The sequence below is a fragment of the Osmerus eperlanus genome, chromosome 19, assembly GCF_963692335.1.
Source record: "Osmerus eperlanus chromosome 19, fOsmEpe2.1, whole genome shotgun sequence".
In the NCBI taxonomy this organism is placed as follows: domain Eukaryota; kingdom Metazoa; phylum Chordata; class Actinopteri; order Osmeriformes; family Osmeridae; genus Osmerus; species Osmerus eperlanus.
In genome coordinates, this window is record NC_085036.1 from 6,404,294 (window position 1) to 6,418,830 (window position 14,537).

Genomic DNA, 14,537 nt, shown 5'->3' on the forward strand with positions numbered 1-14,537 from the left:
ATGTGTGTTTCATAACCAACTAACTAGCGTATACAGTAGGCTATATTTATATAAGGGGATTTATAAATAATATGATCTGTTGGCCTATTATTTTTAAACTGTCTTTAGTTTCGTAATGTTTTCTTAGTCTGCCTCAATTCTGCGTGCCGACACCTGGACTTATGTGTGTGCGCTGCAGTGGCTATAATAGCAACCACAGAAGAGCGCGCGGACATGAAATTCTGCGGGCACGCATCAGTTTGTGTTTTGGTTAAACTGCTTTGATTTTCAAGTGTTGATTGGGATACTATTGCGTTTATTCTCCGGGATTATCAATCTAAATGAATGCAATGACGAATAAAAAAAAAGCTAAAACTCTTAACCTTTGTTTTTTACTGGGGCACATCAGATTTATACGGAACCCTTGAAGGGACCGGTTACATTATTGAAATAGCCTACAAAAAAAAACACAAAATAGGTATATCGTCAGGTTGAATTCAGATTGTCATCAATAACCTAAAATTCAGTTGGGATTTTTCTCTGCCAGACTCTGAAAAGATGGAATTTTGATAAATTCCAATAAACCATGAATAAAGTGAAAGGATGTTGGTCCAGCCTTTATGGATTACATATACATAGTAGTAGACATAACTACATAACTATGACATGTTGATTGCACTAACACTGCTAACTGAAACATTTAGTTTAGTTCACTTTACAAATATCAATCTGTGTCGGCCGGCGATATCAGTCCAATTTTGACAATAATCATACACACATACACACATACACAAATGCCATAAATCCTGAAATGTGAAAGAAGAGTTTGGATGGTTTTGTTTATCTCATTAACTTAATTATCTAAATATACAAACATCAGAAGAAATGGCATTCTGTTAAAACATAAAAATCAGTGGAACATAAAATCTAAAACATAGATTTACTTACAAGGACAGAAGTACCTAAAATATACTTTGTTGTGATTCTGTTCTGTCCTTATTCTTTTATTCTGTTCTTATTCTCATATAGTACATTGGATAATAAAAGTAACATATCTGTTCAAATTTGTGATTTGATATACTTGTTCAAAATTGTGATTTGATTGCTACAACCTCACCCACTCTTGATTCTGTCTCACACATGCACAAACATGCACACGCACATACACCACTGTAAACTTTAAACCCAGGTCTCTGTACCCCACCTTTGAAACATCAACCAAGCCACATTTCTTAAGCTCACTATTCACAACTGATCTTGGGATGAAATCCTCAGTCCCAACTTGCTGTGACAATCCATTTTCTCAGGTATCCGCTGCCACTGCTGGTCTCTCCTAAACTGAGAGAGAGACCAAAAGGAGGGATCCCAGCTGAAGGACCTGGGCAGGAAGTAGCTATCTCTTCAGTAATGATCATGTGCGCTTATGTGAAACCAAACAACAGAGGATGCACATATAGAGTCTGTATATTCTACATAGAGTAGATGATTTTAGGATTGATTATGTCAGCATCTGTGGTTGAGCAAGGAAGACACAAAGAGAGAGCGAGAGAGAGAGAGAGAGAGAGAGAGAGAGAGAGAGAGAGAGAGAGAGAGAGAGAGGAGGGTAGTACACGTCATGTTGATTTGTGCGGAAAAGAGAGAACAATGACAGAATACTAACACAGCATAGACTTCCTGGCCGTAAGAATGGCTTCAGTGTCTGTATGATGGAGTCTCCTTGGACAGGGTTTACAATTACAGTACCAAGACACCTTGTTGTCTTCCAAACGTGGATTAGGATTATTTGTTCAATCCGTTTTCACTGACCAGGCCCTCCAAGGCAGCTCGTTTCGACTCCAGAATCTGGAACAGAGAGAGACAGTTCTGAGACCTGCAGTTGACCAGTAGTAAGTGGATTTAACCTATTTCAGACACATTTATACTGAAGAAAGGGAATTACTAAATAGTTTAAACTATAGACAACCTATTACCACACAAGTTGGGCTGTGGTGGTTTGGCCCAATGACACAATCTTTTCCCTTGTGTTGTACCCATATTGTAGGTCATGATTAGAAGTCATACAAGCCCTCAATCTCAGTGTACAGCATCACCCATCTGCTTTGGTAACACACATCCAAGCACTCAGACAGACCTGGAAGTTTGCGCTGAGTCCAACGATGCACTGCATGTTTGTACTGTAGTAGCCTAGCACATACTCGCCACGGAGGAGAGGAATCGCATCCTTATTCAGAGACACCTGCGGGACACACATAATATATATCATTTATTTGTATATTAAACACACAGACATTAATACAACATGAAAACAATGAAGTACAGTATTTTGACGGGACATTTACATGGTAAGAATCCTACCTGTAGGGTCTCAAGTATTTCTGGAAGATCGTCACCTTTGACCCAGACGAATGTGACATAGTCCAACACACTCTTAAAGCCAATCTGCATGGTAATACACACACACAACTTTTTTGGTTTGCATTCTTCCTTTGCTCTTTGCCCCAGTCCAGTGAATCCTGCTCTCCACCCTCTACACCTGTGGAACCTGACCAAGCCTTGCCCTCATTGCCCAGTCCGTCCCTGTTTGACCTACGCCTGTGACCTGACTACCCTTTTGGATTTCCTCTCTGGCTCTGATAGCTGTGTATGACCCCTGCTTGTCCAACTACGCCCCAATAAACCCGCACTTGGATCCAGTACCCATTGTCTTGGGAGTCTGTCCGTTACAGCCTATCTGGCCCCTATCCTCTCCTTCCTCTCTCCCTCTCCTCTCTGCCTGTCCATGGCACATCATTTCTCTCTCCCTCCATCCCTCTCTACCTTAAAGAGAGCTAATCTGGCACATACCTCCATCATCCTCCATCCCTCTCTACCTTAAAGAGAGCTAATCTGGCACATACCTCCATCATCCTCCTTCCCTCTCTGCCTTAAAGAATGCTAATCTGGCACATACCTCTATCTATCCCTCCATCCCTCTCAGCCTTACAGACAGCTAATCTGATACACACCTCCATCCCTCCCTCTCTCTCTCTCCCTCAATCCCTCCTTACCTTGTACAGGCCTATCCAGTCCCAGGTGGAGGACATGAAGTCCTCCAGGATGGTGTAGGACAGGGCGGCGTCCTGGTCGGCGCTCCACTGGCCTTCTGGGCTGAGCCGCACAAGGGGCGTGTCGTAGTGCTTTCTCAGCTGGGGGCGTGTGTGTGTGTGTGTGTGTGTGTGTGGGGGGGGGGGGTATGGGTGGTAGGCATGGATAAACAAACCAAAGATGGTGGCTGCATAGTCCTACTGTTCTCAGTATACTCACTATAGACAATAATATAATATTATTCTTGTATGACACAGACAATCCTACCAGGATGTGCCACACTGACAGGATAGGTTATAAACCACGCTCAGATAAGATTTACAGTAGGAATATACATTACAACTGGGATGTGCTCCCCTTAACAAACAGCTACTAGCTGTCTGAGATCTTGCTGTGTCACTGTGTTTGTACTCTCACCTCCAGACTAAAGACTCCCAGGACAGGTTTGTGGTCGCTGACTCCGTAGCTCATGTCGCAGGTGTAGATGTCCTGGAGAACTCTGATTGGACACTCGTCCTCGTGGCTGTCAGCGGTGGACGTTGACGCCTTCTCATCATCCTCTTCCTCTGGGGGCGGGGTTTTGGGCTTAATGCGCCACAGTATGCGGTCCGTCCATGCCGGCTTCCTTTTCTTCCCACTGGCCAATCAGGGAGAGTGACATAGATTGATGTCACACAACAAAGGTCATGTGGCTTACCAGTGCTCTTCAACCCTGGTCCTCAGGGTCCACTGTCCAGCATGTTTCAGGTGTTTCCCTGCTCCAACACACCTGATTCAAATGAATGGTCATTATCAAGTTGCAGTGCTTGATAACAATCATTCATTTAAATCAGGTGTGTTGGAGCAGGGAAACACATAAACATGCAGGACAGTGGGCCCTGAGGACTAGGGTTGAAGAGCACTGGCTTAGACTGCTTGCTAATGCTGGGTACACACCACAAGATAATCAGGCTGATTTTGGTCCGATTTCCCCATTCTGACAATCCTAGATAATGTCCCGACAATCCTAGGTAATGTCCCGATTATCTAAAGATTATTTTATCAGATTTTCCCTTGGTGTGAGGTGTGTTAGGAGTGACCGATCTTGCTCGGAAGAACGTCGGAGCCGCCCCGATATATATTTTAGTGTGTACCCAGCATAAGCTCTGTTTGATTTTTCCAACTCTCTCTCTAAGGACCACATAATACGAGTCTCCTTTGTTCTCACTCTCTCTCTCTCTCTCTCTAACCAGTTTTCTTACTCTTACTTTTTCAGAATCTCCTATCTCTTAATTTCTCTTTTGATGTTGCCTTGTTTATATCAATTTTTGTCTGTCCTACTTCCTGTTTATCTCTGTCTGTTATGCTCTCCCTTAATCCCTGTCGCGCTGTCCCTGAAAAGTATCTTTAATTGTCATACTGCAATCCAACGCTGCTATGCAAACCCATTGTAATTTATTCAGATTTACTTAATCTGCTTCCTCATGCATACACAAGCTCTGTTCCCCAGCATGCACACACACAGATACACCTAAACACATCCTCAGCTGTTAGAGAGATGACTGATAAGACACAAAGAGGGGATGGCTAGAGGGAGGCGTGCGCTGTAAGACACACCGAGGAGGGGTCAGGTGACTAGTCACTGTTACTACTGTACTCTTTTCACAGAACAAGCATTTAGGAGCGACATACTAACATGCACATCTTCATAATGACACACACAATGTTATCAGTGCATGATGGGATGGCTAGATAGGGTGCAGGGCGGGTATGCAGTGCACAGTTAGCGGGTGAGGAGTGGTGGGGGTGGTGGAAGGGGTGGGGCTTGGGGGGGTGGGGTAGGTTGGGGGCTACACTCATCTGAATGTCTGTGTTTCTTCAGCGAAAGTTGTCAAATTCTCCTATTCACAATCTCAGTGTCGCCTACCCAGTCTGGTTACTGAGTCACAGCTGTCTTGCCTCGCAATAACTTACCATATAGCTTAGCTTCAGTTAGCTTAGCTTAGCTCTTCTGCCCTTAGCTCTGCTGTGTTAGCCTCGTGGGAACTGTGCAGACGTAGCTAGGTTAGCTTAGCATAGTTGATCTCATCTGAATTCGGCTGCCCCTCCATACTACGGACCCACCTTGCGGGGTCCAGCTCCCTGTACCAGCACCCCAGCAACACACTGAGCAGCCCCCAGGTGAGCGAGGTGAGGAGGAGGAGGAGTGTGGTGCTGCACCTCTGTAGGGGCCGGGGTCTGTACATGGTTAGGGGCAGCGCCAGAGAGCTCTTTCTGGGAGAGACACACACATGGTGCCAGGGTTAGGGTGGGTAGGAACTTAAGGTGGGCCTTCAAGGTGGTTTGATGTCGCGTTGTGTTAAGCTTCTGTCTCAGAGCGCTAAGGAAGTCTAAGGTCATGAGTCATCATGGTTTGATAGCCCCACTACCTCCTTCCTGTGGCCATTTGCTGACTATGTTCAAGACAAGTGATATCAATTACGGTTTCGAGTTCAATGTAGCTAAATAAAAACATGGAGACCGAAAAAATCCATGTGAATCTCCAAAGGTTTCCGTCCAGTTTCCTATCCACGTCCTACTCTGTCTCCTTGTCCTCTCTCGTTTTTCTCTCAGAGGGGAGGGAAGATGAAGAGGATGGTAGAGGGAGGACAAGACGTGTGTGTGGGAGAGAGGGCATGCCACAGAAACAGAAGACACATCACTTTCTTACGTAAAGCCCAACAAGGTCTTCGGAGAGCTGGGAGAGTGGAGAGGAGGAAAAAGCACTCATGAACTTTTCGTGTGCCTGTAGGAGTGCAGTTGACTAGGAACACCCAATGCTGAAGAGGAAAACGTGTGTTTGTGTGTGTGTGTGTGTGTGTAGGGGGGGGGCAGTGTGTTACCTGCTGTCGTAGGTGTTGGAGTTGCGGTCAAACTTATAGGTGGGTTTGAACCTGAGAGGCCCTTCCTCAAACTCCTGTAGAAACGGCTCCTTCTTCCTCATCATCAGTAACTACAACCACACAAGGACAGCATAGTCAGTGTTTGTGTCTCAGCAGGTTTGTGTGTGTGTGTGCGTCTGTGTGTGTGTGTTACCTGGTCCTTCGCCCACAGCAGGTTATAGCGTTCGCTGTTGATGGATGAACGGAGGAAGTGCATACCATGGTCCTCAATGCGGAAGTTCAGATCACCGAACCAGAAGACCACCCTGTCACAGAGGTAGCTGGCAGGTTAGTGTGTGTGTGTGTGTGTGTATCTGTCTCTGCATGTGTGTGTGGGTTTGTTTGGGAGTGTGCTTTTAGCTGTGCATATGTGTGTGTTTGTTTAAGAATATGTTTCGTGTGTAGCGTGAATACGCAGTACGTGTGTCTACACGTGTGGGTGTGTGTGATAACTGACTTGTGATCTCGAATGTTGGGGGCGTTGTAGAAGTCAAAGTCCTGCGTGTCCAGGATGTACTCGAACTCGTCCACGCGCTGCAGAGCGTAGTTCATGTGCGCCGCCAGGTGGCAGTTGAGGAAACACAGCATGTGACCGTAGAAGGAGAAGCGCACAGACACGCCTCCTTTATTCCCCTGAGAGAGGAGGAGAGGAAGAGGAGAGAGAGATACAGAGAGAGATAGACAGAAACAGAGAGAGAGAGAGAGAGAGAAAGAGAGAGAGAGAGAGAGAGAGAGAGAGGGAGAGAGAGAGAGAGAGAGAGAGAAAACAGACACGAAGGGAACAATCAAAGTTCACTTTTTGTCTCTCAACTGTATTCTAGCGATTCTAGTTCTAGCTATTGGTAGCCTGTGTCAGGGAGAGTTGGAGAGATGTACCCAGTAACCGAAGATCCCCGTGCGGGTGTAGGTGGTCTGGATGTCCCTGATGAAGGGCAGGTGCATCTGCTTGGTGAAGACCAGGAGCAGCAGGCCCTGCATCCTCACTGACGACACCTGGAGAGACGGAGAGGAACACAGAGTGATTCACTTTATAAAAGAAAGGAAGAAAGAGTATGAAGAATGGAGAGACAGGCAGAGGTAGTTAGCAACTAATTGCAATAAGGAAGCAAGAAATAGGAAAGAAAGAAAGGAAAGAAAGAAAGAGAGAGAAAGGGATTGTGGAGGAGCGTGGATTGGAAAGTGACGGCATCAGGAGCAGGGTGAGGAGAGGTGAAGGGGGAGAAGAGCAGAGGAGATCTGAGCGGGGTTACATAAACTCTTCAGCCTCACAAAGCACTCTCACAGGACCCTAATGAGCCCCTCTCAGAACTGCTATTGTTTTGCGCTGGCTGGGACAACACACACCCTCGGTCACACGCTACGCACCCACTCACACACACTATACACTATACACACTACACTCCCACTCTCCCCGTCTCCCCCTCTCCCAGGGGGGGCGGCTGGGAGAGGGGGCCTCTGCCTCTCTACTGCCCCCTTTACTTCCACTTGGACCCACATCAGCTCTGCATTCTCCCCTGCTCTTCCCCTCCCCCCTCCCCCCTGCTCTCACCTCTCCCCTCCTCACAACTCCTGCCCTGCAACCTCACCAAACCCCACCCCACACACACACACACACACACACCTTGACATAGCCGCGAGGTGCCAGTGTGCCCATCAGCATGTGACTCCAGGAGTCTTCCACTAGCAGGTCAGAGAGGAACCGCAGGGGGGCGGCATTCACCTCCTGCAGACTGGCACAGTACACACACACAAACGCACAATAGCACATTAGACAAATAAATCCGTTTCAAGGACTCAACGTCAATTCGTACTTTCCTTATCTCTCACAGATAAGCAGTACAAGAGTCTCTCTTCTTCTCCAGTGAGATCAAAGTAAAGCTTCTCGCTCTCTTCTCACCCAATCACATAGACGTCTGTGGGGGGCTGGACATCCAGCTGCAGAAGGGAAATGACGTCACGCGGGGGTTCTGCTGTCGCCACATTCCACGTGACCATGTGCAACCTGTCAGAATGGAGCAAAGACAAGGGTGAAAAAAAATACAAAACATCCAATTGCTTCAAATACTAAATAGAAATCGGTTTCGACTGAAAGATAAGAGATGAGATAGACTTTACAATCCCACAGGAAATTTGCCTTGGACACAAAGCATCAACAGCTTGTGGTTGGGTTCCTCTGGAGGGTCAAGACAGAGAGATAGGAAGACCTTGTTCAGGAAGGCAATTTAGTCTCGTGTCAGATACTGTTAACCTCATCTCTGTCACATCCATGATACAGCACAAACACAAACAGATCTCTTTCTCACTTTCACCAAGTTCTAAACTCATTTTTCTTCCTGGTAACACTTTCAGAACATTCCTTCTGTACTGCAGACCAAGGTGGCACAGGACCAGAGAGGAAGGAAGGAAGGAAGGAAGGAAGGAAGGAAGGGGAAACACAGAGACAGTTAGGAAAGTACCTCAGACAGGTCCCACAACCAGTTAAGTAAGGAGAACTGAGCAGAATCTGTATGTGTGTGTGTGTGTGCATAAACCTGAAGGTGGTGTCTTGGGGCAAAATCTTCCACACAGCTCAAAGTATATGCGTGTGTGTGTGTGTGTGTGTGTGTGTGTGTGTCCGTGTGTCAACCTGAAGGCGTCCTTGGGGGTGAAGCGTCCACATAGCTGGAAGGCCTCGTCCAGGGTGCGAGACACTTCCTCGTTGGCCTCGTCGTCGGAGCTCAGGTCCTCCACGCACGTGAGCAGCTGGGACAGACGCTGGCGCAGGAGCAGCTTGCCCTTTGACCCCTGGGACGCCGTGCTGGACGTGCTGTCAGAACGCGCGCGGAGGCCGTCCAACGACGACAACGCATCCGGCGCCATCTTTACCGCCTCGGCCATGGTTGGATTTGTAACTCTCCTCAGAAGGACTGTCGAGGTCTCTGTTCTCTCTCTCTCTCTCTCTCTCTCTCTCTCTCTCTCTCTCTCTCTCTCTGTCTCAGATCAGGCTAGGCAGGTTGTATGTACAGTTGTAGTCTCCCAATGTCTTTCATCAGAAGGACTGTCAGCATAGAATGTCGACACTCTACAACTCTGTAAGAGGGAAGAGACCCACCTTTGGTGTCTTCAGAGGTATCCTGTGTGTTACCTGGCTGGCTGGATGTCAGAGTATCTGTAGAGAGTAGCAGCCAGATTCTGTTTCTCTTGTATCCTCCTAAAATGCTTCAAGTCAAGTTGTTCTCTTGTAAAAACAGTTTTACTTCTTTGCTCCCACAATTATTGTTGGAGATCCTTTGTTTGGAAGTAAAATGCAAAACAAGACCTTCAGACAAAGTCGGGAATCTTCTGAAGCGCTCAAAATAGATCCTTCCGGAATGGTCAAAGTTGGCACGTATGTAAAACAACTACAAGTCCCAGAGGTCTGTGGGTGAGTGCCGGCCGCCCTGAGTGCGTTCTGGACCCTGAGTGACCAGGCAGTGACAGAATGACTGGCTGGCACCGAGTTTTGGGGGGACGTAGACGAGAGACAGATTAGAACTATAATCTGAAGCAGGGGTGGAACACGTGAACGTAAGTGTGTGTGTGTGTGTGTGTGGACGTGTGTGCGTGGTGTATAAAAGGAGATGTGAAAGACACTGATCCGCCATCACAGAGGGTATTGTTAGAGGACTTGGGCAACACGAAAGTGGCGTCACGCCCCTAAGAGGTTTACAACCACATTCTCCTGGCTAGCTTACTCCTCTGAACAATACAGAGAACGGCACCATCCCCACGATAGAACAAACCTTGGAGAAGGGGGGCACAACGACTAACTAGGGTATTATCGTTTTTGGAGGGGTCCATTGCGCTGTCTATGTGGGTGAAAGGTCACATATTCAGAACCAGGGCGGTGACACATTCCTCAGGTTCTGCAAGGTCCGACACATGCCCTGTTGGGATAAAGTCTCACTGCTTTGGAAATAAAACTTCATTTTATAATTCCAATTATCCAACCAACTTAATCCTGATCATTGGTCAAATACCACGATTTGGAAACGCATTTGTAATCCTTTTTGCAGACCGTTGTTAGGGAGGGATAGATGTGAATAAAATGTAGTCTCACGAAACGAACCGTATTAGTCCTGCAGTATGAGAGTACTTGGAGGTAAGATATTTTAATATGTTCTCAAAGGAAACAAAGAGATAAACAGTCGTGTCTCTGCTCCACAACACGTCACTACTCACTAGTCTCCTTCTGAGAGTCAACCCCACATCCTTCTAATCCCTTCTAACATTTCCCAGAAAAAAAAACATAAAACATTTGTGGTTGAGTCTTATTGTATATATTTAAAAAAAAACATTATTCAGTGTGCATTGCCTAGATCCAAATGTCAATATTAGCAATAGAGAGAGGGGCGAAAGGGCTGACAAAACAACAACAAGCGGATGGCAGCCATGGTAACACGGCTGCGCCCCTGCTCCTTGGTGTGTGACTGACAACAAGTTGACATCACCAACACCAAACCTGTCCAACCCTCCCCTAGAGACGACACCCTCCGCACACCGGATCGCTGAGCAGTCTCTGGCTTGGTTCAAGCAAGGACCCAGCCTTTAACTGGAGCCTGGAGGCACAGGAACAAGCTTGTCTGTGTTGAGACACAAGACCACCTGGATACAGCAGACACGACACCATGTGATCAGAATCCACCCCTTCTGGAATGTTCCCAGGTTTCTGGTTCACTGAAGATCCCTTTACACATCGAGGACTTGCTCAGCAAAGCTAAGTTAGGACAATACATCTGCTTGATATTGGGAAAATGACATCAGCCTTTAAGAAGGATAAGGGAGGGTTGGGACACTGGTTGACAACTAAAAGTTGCAACCAGGATGCCAACTGACCAATCAGGTGTTGATCAGGAGGCATAGTGATATTTGTGTGTGTCTATGAGACACAGAGAGAGAGACAGAGAGAAAGGGAAAGTGAAAGAGAGAGAGAGAGAGAGAATCAGCTAGATAAAGTGCCAACTTAAATAAAATAAAAATAAAAGCTAATCATGTGTGTCACAGTGCCCCCGTCTACTTGCTGTGCAATACTGTCACATGCAGACTCTTAAGAAGCCCTCCTGCATCACAGGACACGGAGGGGAGGGGTGGGCGGCAGAGAGGGTGGGATGAAGAGTGGAGCAGTAGAGTGGTGGAGTGGGGGGGGTATCAGGGGGTAAACAAGGTCGGAACTCTGGGAGAATTATGCGGCTGTAGCTGAATAATTAGGACTTGGGCAACAGCAGTTTGATCACCCCTAGCCCAGTCTCTATTTCTCTCTCTCTCATTCACACACTTTCTCTTATACTCTCTCTCTCTCATCCATGCACTCTCTCTTTCTCTTTCTCTCTCTCTCTTTCCTGTGTTTTCTGTCTCTCTAAATGAGTATAGGGGTACCACAACACAATTGTAACCGTGTTGACTTGGTTTGCTTCCTCCTCAGATTTCATATGGCCCACCTGTACCTGAATTTGTCCTTGTCACCTCCTCTGTGTCTCACACTCATCTTCTCGCCTGCGAACGAAACACACACACACACATACACAAACCATTACATTATCAATACACCAGCAATAACACATTAAACAAAGCACGTGCACACACACACACACATACACAAACCATTACATTATCAATACACCAGCAATAACACATTAAACAAAGCACGTGCACACACACACATACACAAACCATTACATTATCAATACACCAGCAATAACACATTAAACAAAAAGAACACACACACAGGACACATAAAAACCATTAGTGAAATTGCTCCATAATCAAGCCTAATCCTGTAGAACACCTCTCTCGTGGCAGCCCCACTCATGTCTGTCATCGAATCGGAAGAAGGGGGCATTACGAGCGAGCCGATGTGTTCAGCGCAAGGTTACCGTGACAACGGCTAAACTAAATCCAGAAACACCACATGAAAAGGTGAGCAAGGTGTCTCTGAGGCGTCCGACAACAAGGTCTCCAGGAGGCCACGGCTCCACAAACAACAAACCCGTGACACAAACGTCTCTATGACCAACAGTACGGACAGCTCAGTAGGCTTAGACTTAGTGGAAGGTTGCCATGTTGAATAACCGTATTTATCGGAATGTTAGAAGCTGTGGCTTGAACAAAAGGTTTTCTGTCGATGGGGCCTATCAATCAACGGAGGGACCAGATGCGGTAACACTTTATTTGGATGGTCCGTCTGTTGACACACTATAGGTTATCAGTAACTACTCAGTAGCATGTCAACAATGTATCCGTTTACATTCAACAAAACTGTTTCAACTGATGTGTAGTTATGCAACTGTCTGTAGACTATGAGGTGCATTTCAAGCGTTGATCTACAGATTAGACTGAAAGTGTCTGCTGACTTTCAAAGCTTGTTTTCAACAGGTAATTAACCAAGCATTGAACTTACTGTGTGTCAAACAGTGTGTTAAAGTGTGTCAACAGATGGACCATCGAAATAAAGTGTTAGCCCAGATGCTGTAGTCTTAGTTATTCTCTGTACTTCACCTAGTGTTCACCCGTCACAGTCACTGTAAGATGTTTACGGAAAGGCTGTGTGTTCGTCTTTCTGTCTCTCTTCTGCTCACTCTCTCAAGCGCTGTCTTTATCTTACACAACCACACAAACACATAGCACACCAGCTGTGCTGGTCATCTATTGACACAACAGGTGTGCTTGAGCCTGTTGGTGTGTGTGTGTGTGTGTGACTGTGTTCCTGTGAGTGCCTGTGTTTGTGTGTGTGTGTGCCTCTGTGTCAGTGTGTGTCTATGTGTGTGTGTGAGAGAGATACTTTCAATTAACATGTTTAAGTGGAAACACAGGCCTACCTGATTTGACAGCTCTTTCTCTATGATGAAACCCAGATCAAGGAAGATCAAGGAAACATATAACTGTTGCCGGTCTAGTATCTATCAAAAAGTACCCCAAAAGTGACATGTTTTGGACTATACTGGACAGTTCTTAAGGTTGGAACGAACTGTACCTAAAACTCCCTAAACTACTCTAAGCACAGTCAATGCCACTCTAAATGCAGTCTGGGAACAGCATAATTTGTTACGCTCCAATTGCACCCAAACAGCCGACCGAAAACAAATCAAAACATCTCTAAAAGCAGAAGCCTAAATTACAGAACGTGCATATTAACTATCCAGCCTATATCTGGGTTAGGTGTAGCTAACCTGCTGTATGAAAATCCCGCGGCGTCCGGTAAAATAGGCACACTCCTTGCGCGTAGATAACTCGGCTGAATCAAGGGGGAGCCTGTGTTTGGTTGGGTTTACCCTGTTCAAGCGCTACAGGCGTTCTTCAGAACCTTTCTGCCAATCCTAGGACCTGCTCTAGACTTAAAGCGCCCGTACCCAAGGATCAGCGCATTATCCCCAATCGGTAAGAACCGAGTAAAAACGCACTATCATGACCATGAATGGACAAGTCTGTTTACCGCTATTTATTGAATATGACCGTGACGTGTATTAGGCAACCGTTCGCTTCAATGCTTTCTTTGTATGCTAGCTAATAGGCCTACTTTCTTTACATTATGGAATGCGTAGGGTAGCCTACGGTGTACATGTGCAATCAGTTTCACCACGTGAGTTAGGCCTAATACAAAACATACTGCCCCCGTCAACTTCATCCAGCCAACTAATTAATTAATCAATCTTGTAATGTTTTTCCTCTTTGTTTTAATCTCTTTGGATGTCTTCATGGTTTTAATCCCAAGTGCCAGCTCAGTCCAAACCTCCCAGGTCTGTCAGTGCCAGTTCCAGGTCCAGGTCCAGACAGGGAGGTCCATAAGTTCAGCTGTTCAGGTTCCTGCCAAGCTAGGTGGGGCAGCTCCAGCTTCAGGGCTCCTCTATGGTGTTGAGAGGAGGAGGGTACACTCAAAAAGATCACATACTGTAATATACTGCATTCTTTGTAAGAAAAAGCAACGTGTGAGTAACTCTATTGAGATAACAGATGTCTATAGCGATGTCTGGGAGGAGTGGCAAATGTATACTCTTTATGACCATACAGTCATAGACCTGAATACCAGAACCAGGTAAAGAGAACTGAGAGAACAGACTAGAAGCCTTGTGTTTTACTCTGTCATTTAGACTGACCCAGTGTCCAGACGAATCTATGTTTAGTGTCTATTTACCTGCCTGTTTAAAATGGAGAGGTCCATTTTCTTCAGGAAACATTTACCCCCCCCATGTCTGTCTCACCCACCCTCTGTATCCCAGTGGGGGAGGCAACAGGGGCAGAGGGAGATGAGAGAGACACAAGCAAGGGGGAGAGGTTGTGAAACAAGGGAAGGAGAGAACGGAGAAAGGAAATAGAGAGAGGGAGGGGAATAGAGGATTTCCAGGAAGAGAAATGGTTGGAGCTCTGTGAGTAGAGCATCATGGGATGCCGGGATAAGGGATACGTTCTGTTCCGACAGAGCAGAGGATCTTGGGAGAAGGAGGAAGATGAATCATGATGAGATCATTACACTGATCCAAACACTCGGGGCAATTTTCCAGAACCAAGATTAAACCAAGCCCTGGACATCTTCACAGAGGGTGACATTCGGTGAAGAACTGG

At 46.3% G+C, this 14,537-nt stretch overlaps 1 protein-coding gene and 1 long non-coding RNA gene across 5 annotated transcripts; one reads left to right on the plus strand and one right to left on the minus strand.

Annotated features, from left to right (window-relative positions):
* Positions 1-371: 371 nt before the first annotated feature.
* inpp5kb (inositol polyphosphate-5-phosphatase Kb) lies at positions 372-13,279 on the minus strand. Of its 4 annotated transcripts, none has more exons than XM_062485882.1 (14): positions 13,148-13,279; positions 11,426-11,474; positions 7,861-7,965; positions 7,585-7,693; positions 6,840-6,956; positions 6,421-6,596; positions 6,118-6,229; positions 5,925-6,034; positions 5,753-5,779; positions 3,481-3,700; positions 3,027-3,164; positions 2,335-2,418; positions 2,111-2,215; positions 374-1,821 (listed from the first exon to the last, which is right to left on the minus strand). In XM_062485882.1, exons 2-14 carry the CDS (start codon positions 11,464-11,466, stop codon positions 1,759-1,761), a joined length of 1,407 nt encoding a protein of 468 aa, XP_062341866.1. In that variant the 5' UTR covers positions 11,467-11,474; positions 13,148-13,279; the 3' UTR covers positions 374-1,758. The 4 variants fall into 4 exon arrangements, with proteins under 4 accessions (XP_062341864.1, XP_062341865.1, XP_062341866.1 ...); XM_062485883.1 differs by lacking the exon at positions 13,148-13,279 and adding an exon at positions 11,767-11,946; XM_062485880.1 differs by lacking the exons at positions 11,426-11,474; positions 13,148-13,279 and adding an exon at positions 8,590-8,894 and having other exon boundaries at positions 372-1,821.
* Positions 4,892-8,894, plus strand: LOC134039798 (uncharacterized). Its single transcript, XR_009932825.1, has 4 exons — positions 4,892-6,251; positions 7,873-7,990; positions 8,313-8,440; positions 8,596-8,894. It is a non-coding gene; the product is annotated as an uncharacterized LOC134039798 (long non-coding RNA).
* Positions 13,280-14,537: the final 1,258 nt, after the last annotated feature.

Excerpts from the sequence above, each read along its gene's own strand:
- inpp5kb (XM_062485880.1), bottom strand. The coding sequence starts at position 8,840 with ATGGCCGAGGCGGTAAAGATGGCGCCGGATGCGTTGTCGTCGTTGGAC. Across the intron at positions 7,694-7,860 it reads ACAGACGTCTATGTGATTGG|TCTGCAGGAGGTGAATGCCG; the intron begins GTGAGAAGAGAG and ends GTACTGTGCCAG. Across the intron at positions 6,957-7,584 it reads CACCTCGCGGCTATGTCAAG|GTGTCGTCAGTGAGGATGCA; the intron begins GTGTGTGTGTGT and ends CCGTCTCTCCAG.